At 42.7% G+C, this 14,902-nt stretch overlaps 1 protein-coding gene across 3 annotated transcripts; it reads left to right on the top strand.

The window, feature by feature from the left end:
- Positions 1–1,659: 1,659 nt before the first annotated feature.
- vcam1a (vascular cell adhesion molecule 1a) lies at positions 1,660–10,357 on the top strand. Of its 3 annotated transcripts, XM_029726429.1 has the most exons (8): positions 1,660–1,884; positions 1,980–2,261; positions 4,241–4,537; positions 5,078–5,338; positions 5,675–6,007; positions 6,323–6,583; positions 8,182–8,421; positions 9,622–10,357. In XM_029726429.1, exons 1-8 carry the CDS (start codon positions 1,746–1,748, stop codon positions 9,756–9,758), a joined length of 1,950 nt encoding a protein of 649 aa, XP_029582289.1. In that variant the 5' UTR covers positions 1,660–1,745; the 3' UTR covers positions 9,759–10,357. The 3 variants fall into 3 exon arrangements, with proteins under 3 accessions (XP_029582289.1, XP_029582290.1, XP_029582291.1); XM_029726430.1 differs by lacking the exon at positions 8,182–8,421; XM_029726431.1 differs by lacking the exons at positions 1,660–1,884; positions 1,980–2,261 and adding an exon at positions 2,282–3,402.
- The last annotated feature ends 4,545 nt before the right edge of the window (positions 10,358–14,902 follow it).

Raw genomic sequence — 14,902 nt, 5'->3', positions numbered from 1 at the left:
GATTGTAGACCTACACAAGGCTGGAATGGGCTACAAGACCATCGCCAAGCAGCTTGGTGAGAAGGTGACAACATTTGGTGCGATTATTCGCAAATAGAAGAAACACAAAAGAACTGTCAATATCCCTCGGCCTGGGGCTCCATGCAAGATCTCACCTCGTGGAGTTGCAATGATCATGAGAACGGTGAGGAATCAGCCCAGAACTACACGGGAGGATCTTGTCAATGATCTCAAGGCAGCTGGGACCATAGTCACCAAGAAAACAATTGGTAACACACTACGCCGTGAAGGACTGAAATCCTGCAGTGCCCGCAGGGTCCCCCTGCTCAAGAATACATATACATGACCATCTGAAGTTTGCCAATGAACATCTGAATGACTCAGAGGACAACTGGTGAAAGTGTTGTGGTCAGATGAGACCAAAATGGAGCTCATTGACATCAACTCGCCGTGTTTGGAGGAGGAGGAATGCTGCCTATGACCCCAAGAACACCATCTCCACCGTCAAACATGGAGGCGGAAACATTATGCTTTGGGGGTGTTTTTCTGCTAAAGGGACAGGACAACTTCACCGCATCAAAGGGACGATGGACGGGGCCATGTACCGTCAAATCTTGGGTGAGAACCTCCTTCCCTCAGCCAGGGCATTGAAAATGGGTCGTGGATGGGTATTCCAGCATGACAATGACCCAAAACACACGGCCAAGGCAACAAAGGAGTGGCTCAAGAAGAAGCACATTAAGGTCCTGGAGTGGCCTAGCCAGTCTCCAGACCTTAATCCCATAGAAAATCTGTGGAGGGAGCTGAAGGTTCGAGTTGCCAAACGTCAGCCTCGAAACCTTAATGACTTGGAGAAGATCTGCAAAGAGGAGAGGGACAAAATCCCTCCTGAGATGTGTGCAAACCTGGTGGCCAACTACAAGAAACATCTGACCTCTGTGATTGCCAACAAGGGTTTTGCCACCAAGTACTAAGTCATGTTTTGCAGAGGGGTCAAATACTTATTTCCCTCATTAAAATGCAAATCAATTTATAACATTTTTGACATGCGGTTTTCTGGATTTCTGTCTCTCACTGTTCAAATAAACCTACCATTAAAATGATAGACTGATCATTTCTTTGTAAGTGGGCAAACCTACAAAATCAGCAGGGGATCAAATACTTTTTCCCCCCACTGTAGGTTGGAGTCATTAAAACTTGTTTATGTAAACTTCCGACTTCAACTGTAGCTAGCACTCCTGTCAGGTAGCTACCTACAGTTACCCATAGCTGGCTAGCTAGTTTTATAGTTTGGTAATTTATTCCAATAAATTTCAGAGTTGCAAAAAATATTTTAATGAATCTAGCAACGTTTTATAGGCTCCTCACTACAAGATTAAGCCAAATTGCCAACACAAAAATCAGTGTGTGTATATATATATATATATTTAAGCAAGCTAGCTTCATACTTTTTTCTGACATGCTGAAAATGCAGCCTTTTTTTTATTAAAATGTACACTTCGCAGCCACCAGAGTTTGACATATGACTACAGTTTGCATTGAATTGGAGGTCATATCACTCGCCGAGAGGACAGAGTTAGTAAATTTGACCACTTAAGATGCCAATCAAACTGCATCCGGTTTCGATGGGGATTTTCGGAGGGAAAGTGGCTAGGGCAGGGGTTGAGGGGGTAAAAATAACGTGTTTGGACTGCAGCCCTAGTCTGAGACCAAGGGGAGTCTGCAACGGGAACCCCCCCAATAAAATGACATGTATAAATATCAACATGGGCAAAGGACAGACGTCTATGTCTCAAGGTTTCTACAAGAGAAGAACTACCTGTAATTTCTCAAAACAGATAATGACTGCGTTCGCGCTTTGGATGGTATTGCTGCCTACTGCAGGTAAGAACTTAACATTTTTCCTAAAATGCTGCAGTTTTAAGTTTTATGAGGTTAAATATAATAATTTGTCCAAATTAAACATCTCTCTTTTAAAGCGTCGAAATTTGTCCTAAACCTCACACCGAAAGATCCCATGGCTCGAGTCGGAGACAGTCTGGTCCTGACGTGCAAAGCCAGTGGCTGCGCCGGAGACGTTATGTTCACCTGGGCTTCATTGACTGACCGGTCACTCTACGGTAAAACGGAGACCAACGGGACAGTGTCCCTACAAATATTTAACCCATTGGCAATTCAGCACATCAACAAGGTCCTCTGTAAGGCCACATGCACAAACAAAGGAGAAAAAGCGCAAACGTCTACAAAGGTGAACGTCTATGGTAAGTTTTATGCGTCTTTGTTTATTGTAGGCTTTTATAGTAGAACGTCTTCATTAACAGTAGCTTATAACTTCTTCAGATCATGCGCAATTGCTTTGAAGTTTATAATATTAAATGAATCCACTAATATACACACTCTCGGGTTCCTCCCAAATAAAATAACATTCCAATGAATCTAAAGTGTTTTAAGCAGGACTACTGTATGTCGATAGGCATCCATCCTACTGTATGTAGACTAGGGTGATGTCCGGGAAAAAGAGGACGTATGGTCACCCTAGTATCAGCTGTCTCATTTGGAGTGTTTTTAACTTGTTCCAATCAAAATACTGAATAAGCAGAGGGAATATTTTCACAGCACCGTGTTTGCTCCCATCAGTAGAAACACCACAGTAAGGTATATCTTCTAGTGCTTTCTGAGCTATGTCGACAGAATGTGGTGCTATCACAGCGTTAACAGTCGCTTCGGTCTTAGTACGAGCGCTTCAAAATGTCCGCGCAGTCTCGGAATCAGGGAAAGCCTTTTTTTTAACAAGGCAGACGTGCAGTCCATTGATCTGTAGCTAATGTGATGCTTCTTGTTGTGGAGACTACTGACCTGACCTCCGCAGCAGTAACAGCATCTTCTGTTTTACCTACTCTCACAAAATAGTCAGTTCATTTACCTGACGAACTCTCACCTTTAGCTGCAATTTTGTGTTTTGCGGAGCTTATGTGGGCTTCTAGGTCGCTAGCACCTTTATTTGACACTGACACGTACGTGCCAGCTTTGCAGGTCATGAATTCTGCTTCACACGGATCCCGACCAAGACGAAGACACGGGAATTTTCTCTGTAAATCGTCTGTGAATTTACATTTGCGTTTGGCCATTTTTACGCTGTTCTGGAGCCATGTGCCAATGTTGACTAGCAAGCTGCTGCTCTGTCTCTAGGCTGTTGCCATGGTGAGGGTAATGATTGAGATGCAGTTTGACCAATGTTTGCGTAGGCCCTACATGACCCACCAATGGTGGCGTGTGAGAAGGCGGGACCTAACGAGAAAGGTCAAAGCAATGCAAAACCCCCAAAAACCCACACAATGAATGGCGACTGTAGAAAGCAAAAGCCGAATCCCGGACATTTTGGGCTCCTTCGACCAAAAAAAAGTATAAAACATTTGCCAATAAGCGTTGAGCTAAACTGTGAATGGTCCTGGAGCCGAAAAAAAGTGTAAATGGAAGCCTGCTTGGATTTGGCTTCTCCTATCAAATCGCTTTGACAGCATATGTCATTAACAGAAACAACTTGAATTGTTGCATCTCGTTGTGTTGTTGTCCTCCTGTGGCTAGCTAGCTAGCTAGATAAAATTGTCCTATTTCTAAATTAGCCATGGATGGAGATAGGGATTTGGACTTGTGGTTTTACTTAATTCTATGTGCTGGCCAAGGATTATAAAGGCGATTCTGATGTTGAAATAGTGAAGTTGAAATGGTGCTGGAATAGGGAGGCAGCTCCTGCGGTAACTATGTGGTTCTAAATCAAGTTGTTTAGTGGTCCAAAAATGTCGGAAACATTGACTTGCTTAACAATGCTGTAGGTCATGTAACTGTCTGTTACATGCAATGCGGGTCGTGGACTTCACCAGACAGAGGTTGCTATTCGGTTTTGTGATGAAACAAAGATGTGGTTGAATATATTCTGCCACTGTCTTCTTATTGTCTCTTTACCCGTGCAACGCTACTGATACCTATATGAAATAGGCATGATGGACTTGATTAAAATATGTATGAATGAATTGATAAATAAATAGCTAAATGAATTGCTACAGTTAGTGGGTTAAAATGCAACTTGGACACAAGTTAGTTTGTCTGTAGCTGTATATATCTTTTCTTTGGCTACAATCTGTAGAGCTTATTTCAAATTACTGCTACAAAACGCATTGTCTTCTGGAATGCTACGACCCAATGTATCTTGATTAACCATTAATTGATTTGTCATTGACAGCCTTACCAAAGGATCCCACCATATCAAGAAGTGACCTTTTGACTGAGGGTCAGGAGAGTAACCTCACCTGCACAGTTCCAGATGTGTACCCAACTGAACGTCTAATCATTGAGTGGCTACTGGGAGATGAAGTTCTCCTCAAACAAGATGAACATCTGGAAGTCCCGACTGTCACCTCAGTGTTGAAATACAGACCGACAGCCCAGAACAATGGACAGAATGTTACCTGCAGAGCCACGCTGGACATTGGGATTGACAAGAGAACCAGAGAGACTGTCGCATCAATGACCGTTCAATGTAAATACATATCTGTCAAGAGTTGTTCAATCATTCTCATCAGACAATGTTTCAAAATACAATTTGGGGTACAAGTTAAAGGAGCTATGCAGAACGTTTGCCTCTGGGGTGCTCTTGAGACAAAAGGGGTCCCGTAAATTGTATTTTTATATAACCAGGCAAGACAATTAAGAACAAATTCTTATTTACAATGACAGCCTAGGAACAGTGGGTTAACTGTCTTGTTCAGGGGCAGAATGACAGATTTTTACCTTGTCAGCTCAGGAATTCGATCTAGCAACCTTTCGGTTACTGGCCTAACGCTCTAACCACGAGGCTACCTGCCGCCCCAGAACGAACAGAAATATTCTCCAGAAATTACCTCATTGGACAGAAAGGAGCATACCCATGAGCAAAATAATACATTGTTTGCATAAAACTAAGGGTTTGTTTAATATTATGTCATAGGTATATCAACCATACAGCCATCATTTAACGTGAACAATTAGCAACTTCTCTTCCATAATGTATGTCTAACAAACATTATTTTCCCCAATGTAGATTCCCCCAGAAATATCACTATCTCAGAGAACACTCAGGTGAATATCGGAGACAGTTTTACACTGACGTGTCGTGCTGAGGGGAACCCTGAACCTACAGTGTTGTGGAGAAAACTGGACCAAGATGGCCGCTCAGTCGTGGCAGGAGAGGGTGCGACCCTATTGGTGGAAGAAGCGTCATGGTCCCACGGTGGAGAGTATGAATGCGTGGCCCACAACATTGTAGGAAACCGTACAGCTCACATGACTGTTAATGTTCAAGGTGAGTCAAATAAAAGCGAACTATATCAGCTTGTATTGTAGTTATTAATGGTATATCCCATTGCGTAATCCCATTTCTAGTTGACAAATACTGACCGGAAGGCAAAGACTAAATAATAACCAAGTAAGATTATAATACATAAGGACAAAAAAGCATGCTTAATATTGTGTCAACGTTGGAACCATGAAGATGCCCTTGGAAATCAACTAGTTCATTTTACTTTGTGAAATAACTTATTAACATAGTTTACCATCATTATTATTCCCATTTTATGTTGACATTTTTGTATTTATATAACTTAATTGATCTATGATTGTTACTCATTGCCCCTGGCAGGTCCTCCAGAGAAGCCTGTTATTTATCGGAGCCCATCTGGTGAGCTGAAAGCGGGGGACAGTGTGACCATTACCTGCCAATCAGAGAGTGGGCCGCAGGGGCGTGTGGCGTTACGCCAGTTGACCGGCAGTCAGGGGGCGGAGCTACAGTCCAACCAGGGCCACACCTCCATCACTGTCCAATCGCTGACAGCTACAGACTCGGGACTGTACGAATGTCAGGCTACCAATCCCTATGGGAAACAGACATCTTTCTTAAACTTCACAGTCTTAGATGAGCTTTATACAGAGAACCAGAGAACCACAGAGACTATCACATCAATGACAGTTCAATGTAAGTACATTTCTGTCAAGAGTTGTTCATTCTCATTAGACAATGTTTCAATATACAATTTGGGTACAAGTTACATGAGGCTATACAAAACTTTTGCCTTTGGGGTGTTCGAGATAAAAGGGGTCCCATAAATGGACAGAAATACTCTCCAGAAATTACCTCATTGGTCAAAAAGGAGCACATAACTAAAGCTTTGTTTCATATTATGTCATAGGTATATGAACTATACAGCAAACAAGCCAATATTTCACGTAAACAATTAGCAACTTCTCTTCCATAATGTATGTCTAACAAACATTATTTTCCCCAATGTAGATTCCCCCAGAAATATCACTATCTCAGAGAACACTCAGGTGAATATCGGAGACAGTTTTACACTGACGTGTCGTGCTGAGGGGAACCCTGAACCTACAGTGTTGTGGAGAAAACTGGACCAAGATGGCCGCTCAGTCGTGGCAGGAGAGGGTGCGACCCTATTGGTGGAAGAAGCATCATGGTCCCACGGTGGAGAGTATGAATGCGTGGCCCACAACGTCGTAGGAAACCGTACAGCTCACATGACTGTTAATGTTCGAGGTGAGTCAAATAAAAGCGAACTATATCAGCTTGTATTGTAGTTATTAATGGTATATCCCATTGCGTAATCCCATTTCTAGTTGACAAATACTGACTGTAAGACACAGAATAACCAAGTAAGATTATAATTCATAAGGACAAAAAAGCGTGCTAAATATTGTGTCAACTTTGGCACTAGCAACAGTTGCTTCAATGAGTTTACCATGTAAGTACACAAGGCATTCCTAGTGGGAAAAACTGGTTGCAATGTCATTGGAACACATCAACTTTTATTTGTCACATACAACAGGTGTAGACCTTACCGTGAAATGCTTACTTACAAGCCCTTAAGCAACAATGCAGTTCAAGAACTAGAGTTAAAGTACTTACTAAATAAACTAAAGTAAAAAATATGTAAAAGGTTGTTTTCGTCTTTTTAGCTACAAAGTGAAAAACACTTTGTCTTAATCATTTCACATTTGAGGCATTTAGCAGACACACTTATCCAGAGCGACTTAGTTAGTGCATTCATCTGTCATAGCGAGGTGAGACAACCACATCTCAGTTATAGCGAGGTGGGACAACCACATTTACATTTTAGTCATTTAGCAGACGCCTTATCCAGAGCGACTTACAGTAGTGAATGCATACATTTCAATTCATTTCATACATTTAATTGCTTCCCCCCCTGTACTGGCCCCCCGTGGGAATCGAACCCACAACCCTGGCATTGCAAACACCATGCTCATTGCAAACACCAACTGAGCCACATCTCTCTGTCATAGTGAGGTGAGACAACCACATATTTCAGTCATAGCGAGGTGGGACAACCACATATTTCAGTCATAGTGAGGTGGAACAACCACATCTCTCAGTTATAGCGAGGTGAGACAACCACACCTCTCAGTCATAGCGAGGTGAGACAACCACACCTCTCAGTCATAGCGAGGTGAGACAACCACACCTCTCAGTCATAGCGAGGTGAGACAACCACACCTCTCAGTCATAGCGAGGTGAGACAACCACACATCTCAGTCATAGCGAGGTGAGACAACCACACATCTCAGTCATAGCGAGGTGAGACAACCACACATCTCAGTCATAGCGAGGTGAGACAACCACATCTCAGTCATAGCGAGGTGAGACAACCACATCTCAGTCATAGCGAGGTGAGACAACCACATCTCAGTCATAGCGAGGTGAGACAACCACACATCTCAGTCATAGCGAGGTGAGACAACCACACATCTCAGTCATAGCGAGGTGAGACAACCACCTCTCAGTCATAGCGAGGTGAGACAACCACACATCTCAGTCATAGCGAGGTGAGACAACCACACATCTCAGTCATAGCGAGGTGAGACAACCACACATCTCAGTCATAGTGAGGTGGGACAACCACATCTCAGTTATAGTGAGGTGAGACAACCACACCTCTCAGTCATAGCGAGGTGAGACGACCACATCTCAGTCATAGTGAGGTGAGACGACCACATATCTCAGTCATAGCGAGGTGAGACGACCACATATCTCAGTCATAGCGAGGTGAGACGACCACATATCTCAGTCATAGCGAGGTGAGACAACCACACATTTGCTACCTTTCTGTCCCCCTGAAGCGCCGCCCACAAACCTGTCCGTGGAGGTGTTCCCGTCTGCTGAGTTTGAGAAGGGGCAGAACGTGACCATCCGGAGCTGGGCTGTAGGCGTTCCCACCCCCTCGGCCACCCTGGTGAGGCTGCGGGACGGGGTGGAGCTGCACTCCTCTGACGGAACCTTCCACCTGGTCCACCTGGGCCCGGAGCACGCAGGGCTCTACCTGCTCAATGTCACCAATGTAGTGGGACACCAGAGCCTGGGTGAGACCACTGAGATATACTCACACAAAAACATGCGGGCACACACACACTCTCTCTGTGTCTCTCACACTAATGGTTTATATACATAATTGACGCACACAAAAAAATTATATGTTGTATTGACACATACACTGGATAGGTCCATTGAAATGTGTTGTTTTACAGGATCAGCCATAGTAGTATGATAGGTGTTGTTTTACAGGATCAGCCATAGTAGTATTATAGGTGTAGTGAAATGTGTTGTTTTACAGGATCAGCCATAGTGTAGTATGATAGGTGTAGTGAAATGTGTTGTTTTACAGGGTCAGCCGTAGTAGTATGATAGGTGTAGTGAAATGTGTTGTTTTACAGGATCAGCCATAGTAGTAAGATAGGTGCAGTGAAATGTTGTTTTACAGGGTCAGCCGTAGTAGTACAGCACCCCTGGAGCAAGTTAGGGTTAAGTGCCTTGCTCAAGGGACAAATTGATAGATTTTTCACATTATTGGCTTGGGTATTTAAACTAGCAACCTTTCGGTTACTGTCCTAACGCTTTAACCACTATCTCTAAAATGGCGTTGGAGGCTTATGGTAGAGAAATGAACATTCCATTCTCTGGCTAAAGCGCTGGTGGAAATTCCTACAGTCAGCTTGCCAATTGCACTCCCTTAACTTAAAGACATCTGTGGCATTGTGTTGTCTGACAAAATGCACAAGGTGCACCTGTGTAATGATCACGCTGTTTATCTGCTTCTTGATATGCCACACCTGTCAGGTGGATGGATTATCTTGGTAAAGGAGAAATGCTCACTAACAGGGAGGTAAACACATTTGTGCACAACATTTGAGAGAAATATACTTTGTGCATATAGAACATTTCTGGGATCTTTTATTTCAGTTCAGGAAACATGGGACCAACACTTTACATGTTGTGTTTATATTTTTGTTCAGTATGCATACAGACATACACCCCCAAAAAATGCACTTGTCTTTTTCTACTGACACTGACTTTGCTGATAACTACCTTTTGTTAAGGGACAATTGTGATGTGGTTGTCTCACCTAGCGATCTTAAGATGAATGCACTAATGTAAGTCACTCTGGATAAGATCGTCTGATAATTGAGTAAAATGTAAATATGACAGGCTTAGAGTGAACCGAGACATAGAATGTTTGAAAAAATGGATATGGAGTCTGCTAACTTTAAATCTCATCCCTCCAGATAAATCCGTCAATCCAAAGACTGTCATCATACCTGCCGTGTGCTTCGTTTCCATGACCGCTGCTGCAGCGACTCTGATGCGATTCCTGAGGAGAGCAAAAAATACAAGTTCATATGAACTTGCAATGACAGTTTAGACTCCCCCTGTGGAGGGAAGAGAGATGGTCTCAACATCAGTCTGCAATTGAGCACTGTACACTGGAACAGTCCACTTCTAGCATCGAGGGGGTGTTTTCCTCAGAGGTGGACAGAGCTGTGCTTTCGGCAGTGAGAGACTATTTCTCGTTACGCACTGAAATCATGGCCTCGATTCAATCCGTATCGTGGAAGTTCAGCTCAATAGCGCGATTGAAATGTAAATGTTTTCCTATTGAGCCGACATATGCAGCGGTTACCGTGAATGAAGTCTCCGCGAACACGGGAACATTGCCTTTTAAAATTCAATCGCGCTACAGGGATGAAACTTCCCCGATACAGATTGTATTGAGGCCTAATTGTCTGTTTATGCGTGTTCATAACTGGTGGATGTACAAAGCCGTGAATGTAACTGATGATTGCACAGATATGACTTATAGCATCTGATAATACCTTAGTCAACCACCAGCCCAGGGCATTGCATCACTGCAGCATCAGACCTTCTTTCACTGGAGTTTATATTATTGCTGTGTGTATGTATGTATATATATTTTAATGTTTTGTACAGACTTATTGTAATAAAGATGCCAATGAAAAGGTGTACTCTGCCTCCTGCTTGAACAGACACACGCACACACGGTGATACAAGGTTTAGAAAAGAGTTGGAGGGTGAGGAAGAAACAAGGAAACAGGCATACCTCCAAAGCACACAAATACAAAATAGACTTGACTGAGGATATGGCACTCCATATCAAGGAAACCATCTCAGAAACAAACAATCATGGTCCACAAACTCTTCTGGGAAGTGTGAGACTAATCTTACATTTGAGACTGTGTGTTTGTTGTACGTGTTTGTTGAAAAAAAGCGGAAAAGCGTTTTTGATCCCTATCATATACGTACAATGCTTTATTTGTCCCAAGGGCTCAGTCAATGGGAGGAGCAGTTTGGCGTTCATTGTGTTTACAGACACCAATCCCAAATTACCTCTGGTTAGCTTCCCCTTTAATAGCTTTCAGCCAAAACTGAGGAAATCTTCTGGGGACAAACGGTAAAATCGAAATTATTGCGTTTTCTTTTTGTTCAGTATACATATCATGAAATTAGATGCGTCTGTTATATTTTTGAGTAGGTCATTAAATTGACAAATTCGGCCCTCATCTATGGATTTCACAGGAATGGGCAGGACCACACTCATGGATGGGCCTGGTAGGACATAGGCCCACCCACTGAGGAGCCAGGCCCAGCCAGTCAGAATGAGTTTTTCTCCACAAAATGGCTTTAATTACAGACAGAAATACTCCTCAGTTTCATCAACTGTCCGGGTGGCTGGTCTCAGATGATCCCACAGGTGAAGAGGTCGGATAGGGAGGTCCTGGGCTGGTGTGGTTACATGTGGTCTGCGTTTTTGAGGCCGGTTGAACGTACTGACATATTCTCTAAAACGACATTGGAGGCGGCTTATGGTAGAGATTAACATTCAATTATCTGCCAACAGCTCTGGTGGACATCCCTGCAGTCAGCATGCCAATTGTTCACTCCCTCAAAACTATGGTAGAGATTAACATTCAATTATCTGCCAACAGCTCTGGTGGACATCCCTGCAGTCAGCATGCCAATTGTTCACTCCCTCAAAACTTGAGACATCTGTGGCATAGTGTTGTGTGACAAAACAGCACATTTTAGAGTGGCCTTTTATTGTCTCCAACACAAGGTGCACCTGTGTAATGATCATGCTGTTTAATCAGCTTCTTGATATGCCACACTTGTCAGGAGGATGGATTATCTTGGTAAAGGAAAAATGCTCACTAACAGGGAGGTAAACAAATTTGTGCACAAAATTTGAGAAGCTTTTTGTGTGTTCTGGGATCTTTTATTTCAGCTCATGAAACCAACACTATACATGTTGTGTTTATATTGTTGCTCAGTGTAGTAGGGAAAGTGTTGTGGGTATTCGGTAATGATGATGTAGCAGGGACAACATGCATCCCACTATCAGTAACACTTCTCTTCCGGGTCTAGAGATTAATAGTCAGGTTGACCTCATCGCCGTCCTCAGGTCATAGGTCACATATACGGATCAAAGTAGAGACATATTTCCACGACAGCCTTAGACCGTAATGCCCAAATACTTTTACACACGTTGAATCATGGGATGTTTTTACGCACATCTTCTCAGTGCACAAACAGGTTAAAGGTGACAATGACAGTGTTTTTTTAAAAGGATACAACTAAGTAATGCACTTTTTATTTGCTGAGCTCTCATCGAAGAAGCACTGTGCAGTCTGAAGGGGTTTGTTTGTTTACCGTCTCCAGTAATGAACAAGTGTTGGTTAGCCCATCTTCACAGTTAATAAGGTATGTCCTCCAGTCAGAAGTAATCAGATGTCTTTGCTGTGACCTGTAGATCTGTGTGTCAGGGTGATTGTGTATAATATATGTGTAGAGGCATCAGTCTAGATAAAATTACTACATATTTGCAAAACCTAACCCATGTCTTTTGTGAGAGGAACATTTATTTTGGAGTCAAAACGGCGATGTTCTGATCTTTCATCTTTCAATACATAATTAACTTCAGTGGTTTAGAACGTCCTTCCTCTACTGGATAGAATTCAGACTGGTCATAAACCAAGCGGATGGTGAGGTCTTCTAGTCTATTGCACAGGCACTCAACTGGCTAACTGTTCAAACAGAAACATTGTGTCTCTTCCTTTTTGTTCCCCCTGAAAATGGGAGACAACTTCCCTGCCAATACAAACACTATTTTGTAAACCATGCAATATGGTCGACAAAGATAACATAAAAAGCTGTTTTGCTAAACTGCCCCCTACTGTTAGCAACCAAATCAAATCAAATCAAAATCAAATTTATTTATATAGCCCTTCGTACATCAGCTGAAATCTCAAAGTGCTGTACAGAAACCCAGCCTAAAACCCCAAACAGCAAGCAATGCATGTGAAAGAAGCACGGTGGCTGGGAAAAACTCCATAGGAAAAACTCCTGAGAAAGGCAAGAAACCTAGAGAGGAACCAGGCTATGAGGGGTGGCCAGTCCTCTTCTGGCTGTGCCGGGTGGATATTATAACAGAACATGGTCAAGATGTTAAAATGTTCGTAAATGACCAGCATGGTCAAATAATAATAATCATAGTAATTGTCGAGGGTGCAACAAGCACGTCCGGTGAAACAGGTCAGGGTTCCGTAGCCGCAGGCAGAACAGTTGAAACTGGAGCAGCAGCATGGCCAGGTGGACTGGGGACAGCAAGGAGTCATTATGCCAGGTAGTCCTGAGGCATGGTCCTAGGGCTCAGGTCCTCCGAGAGAAAGAAAGAAAGAGAGAAGAGAGAATTAGAGAGAGCATATTTACATTCACACAGGACACCGGATAAGACAAGAGAAATACTCCAGATGTAACAGACTGACCCTAGCCCCCCGACACATAAACTACTGCAGCATAAATACTGGAGGCTGAGACAGGAGGGATCAGAAGACACTGTGGCCCCATCCGATGATACCCCTGGACAGGGCCAAACAGGCCCAAATGGTATATGTTCTCAAACCTAGGTAACATGAGTAAATAACAGGGACTATACGGGCTGCATTGTGGAACAGTAATGCAAAGATGGATTCTGAAGTTGGTTGGTTCGTATTCATTACGCACCAATCAATAAAAAACAGACTAGAACAGGAAGGGGCTAGTTGCTCATTTTATTTTTCCATTACAACATGTTTTTCCATGTGTGCCCCAATGACCCTGGTCTATTGGAAGTTCCAGGGAGTGGGTTTGTTACATGTTTCAGTTTCCTCAGATGTGCCTCAACCCAGAGATTAAATGATGATTACAATCTTAAAAGGTCTGAACTAAAATTATGAATTTAGGCCTGGGAATTTCCAGAATGTGTTTAAGTATGGGACAAAGAGAAAACAAAACAACCAGCATTTTGTTTGATTATTCAGTCTTGGGTCCATAAGACCCAGGGGCGGAAATCCCGGGGGGGACGGGGGATTTGCTAGCTACCTTTTAGATCGAAGCCCAAATAGAATAATAAAAGATAAGATGATAGAAGCCCATCTCCTACTGTAAATAACCTACACACTGTGTGTGTGTGTGTGTAGCCAGCCAGCCAGGTAGAAAAATGGCAGAAAAATAAAAGACGGACATCAGAGTATTTTTCAGTACACCAAAACGCATAGTAAGAACCCTAGTAGCCTAATATCTCAAAGACTAGTTGATAAAATGTTCATAAGAAAGAAATGAAATTCTAATGGAAATGTTTCACAATGATGTCTTTAGGCAGAGCAGGCAACAGATGGCACACAGACAGCAGAGTTGGGGACAGATATGCAGGGACAGACTGGCAGAGACAGGGAGTCTCAGGTAAGTTTGTTGAGTCTTTGTTTGGCAACATTATGAAAGGTTCTCCATTTTTTTGACTTGTAAAATAGGAACATAATTGGAAAATGCCATGGATACCCCCACTCTCAACTTAAACTGGTGACTAAACTAAGATTTGTTAAAGGCAATGGTATTGCTGTTGTGATTAGTTGTGTAGTTTTGGGTACCGGTAGTTAGGAGTACGGCAAACACCTTATTTCTTTGGTTCCTCAATATACATTTACCATATTACAATGTAGGCTGTGTTACAGCGCTACTTTATTTTCCACCATAATTTGCAAATAAATTCATTAAAAATCCTACAATGTGATTTTCTGGATTTTTTTTCTTCTCATTTTGTCTGTCATAGTTGACGTGTACCTATGATGAAAATTACAGGCCTCTCATCTTTTTAAGCGGGAGAACTTGCACAATTGGTGGCTGTCTAAATACTTTTTTTGCCCCACTGTATGTGGTGCCAAACTGGACCAGAACATCTACTGCTTCCTCAGTCAGGCAGGAGACAGCTTCCTGCTGCAGATGAACAATCCAGAACTATGCGAGTGTGTTTATCTCAAAAAGCACCTTGCTTCAATCAGTGTATTCCAGTTAAGAATAACAATTATTGTATTTTAACAGCAACAGTTCCAACCTAGACTAGTTTTCAACAATAATTTCTACAGTGAGATGTACAGTGGGCCTGATCATTTCTACAGTGAGATGTACAGTAGGCCTGATCATTTCTACAGTGAGATGTACAGTAGGCCTGATCAT

This window comes from Salmo trutta, chromosome 31 (assembly GCF_901001165.1).
Source record: "Salmo trutta chromosome 31, fSalTru1.1, whole genome shotgun sequence".
NCBI lineage: Eukaryota > Metazoa > Chordata > Actinopteri > Salmoniformes > Salmonidae > Salmo > Salmo trutta.
This window is presented reverse-complemented; position numbering and strand designations above follow the sequence as displayed.

Excerpts from the sequence above, each read along its gene's own strand:
- vcam1a (XM_029726429.1), top strand. The coding sequence starts at position 1,746 with ATGACATGTATAAATATCAACATGGGCAAAGGACAGACGTCTATGTCT. Across the intron at positions 6,584-8,181 it reads CATGACTGTTAATGTTCGAG|CGCCGCCCACAAACCTGTCC; the intron begins GTGAGTCAAATA and ends GTCCCCCTGAAG. Across the intron at positions 8,422-9,621 it reads AGTGGGACACCAGAGCCTGG|ATAAATCCGTCAATCCAAAG; the intron begins GTGAGACCACTG and ends TCATCCCTCCAG.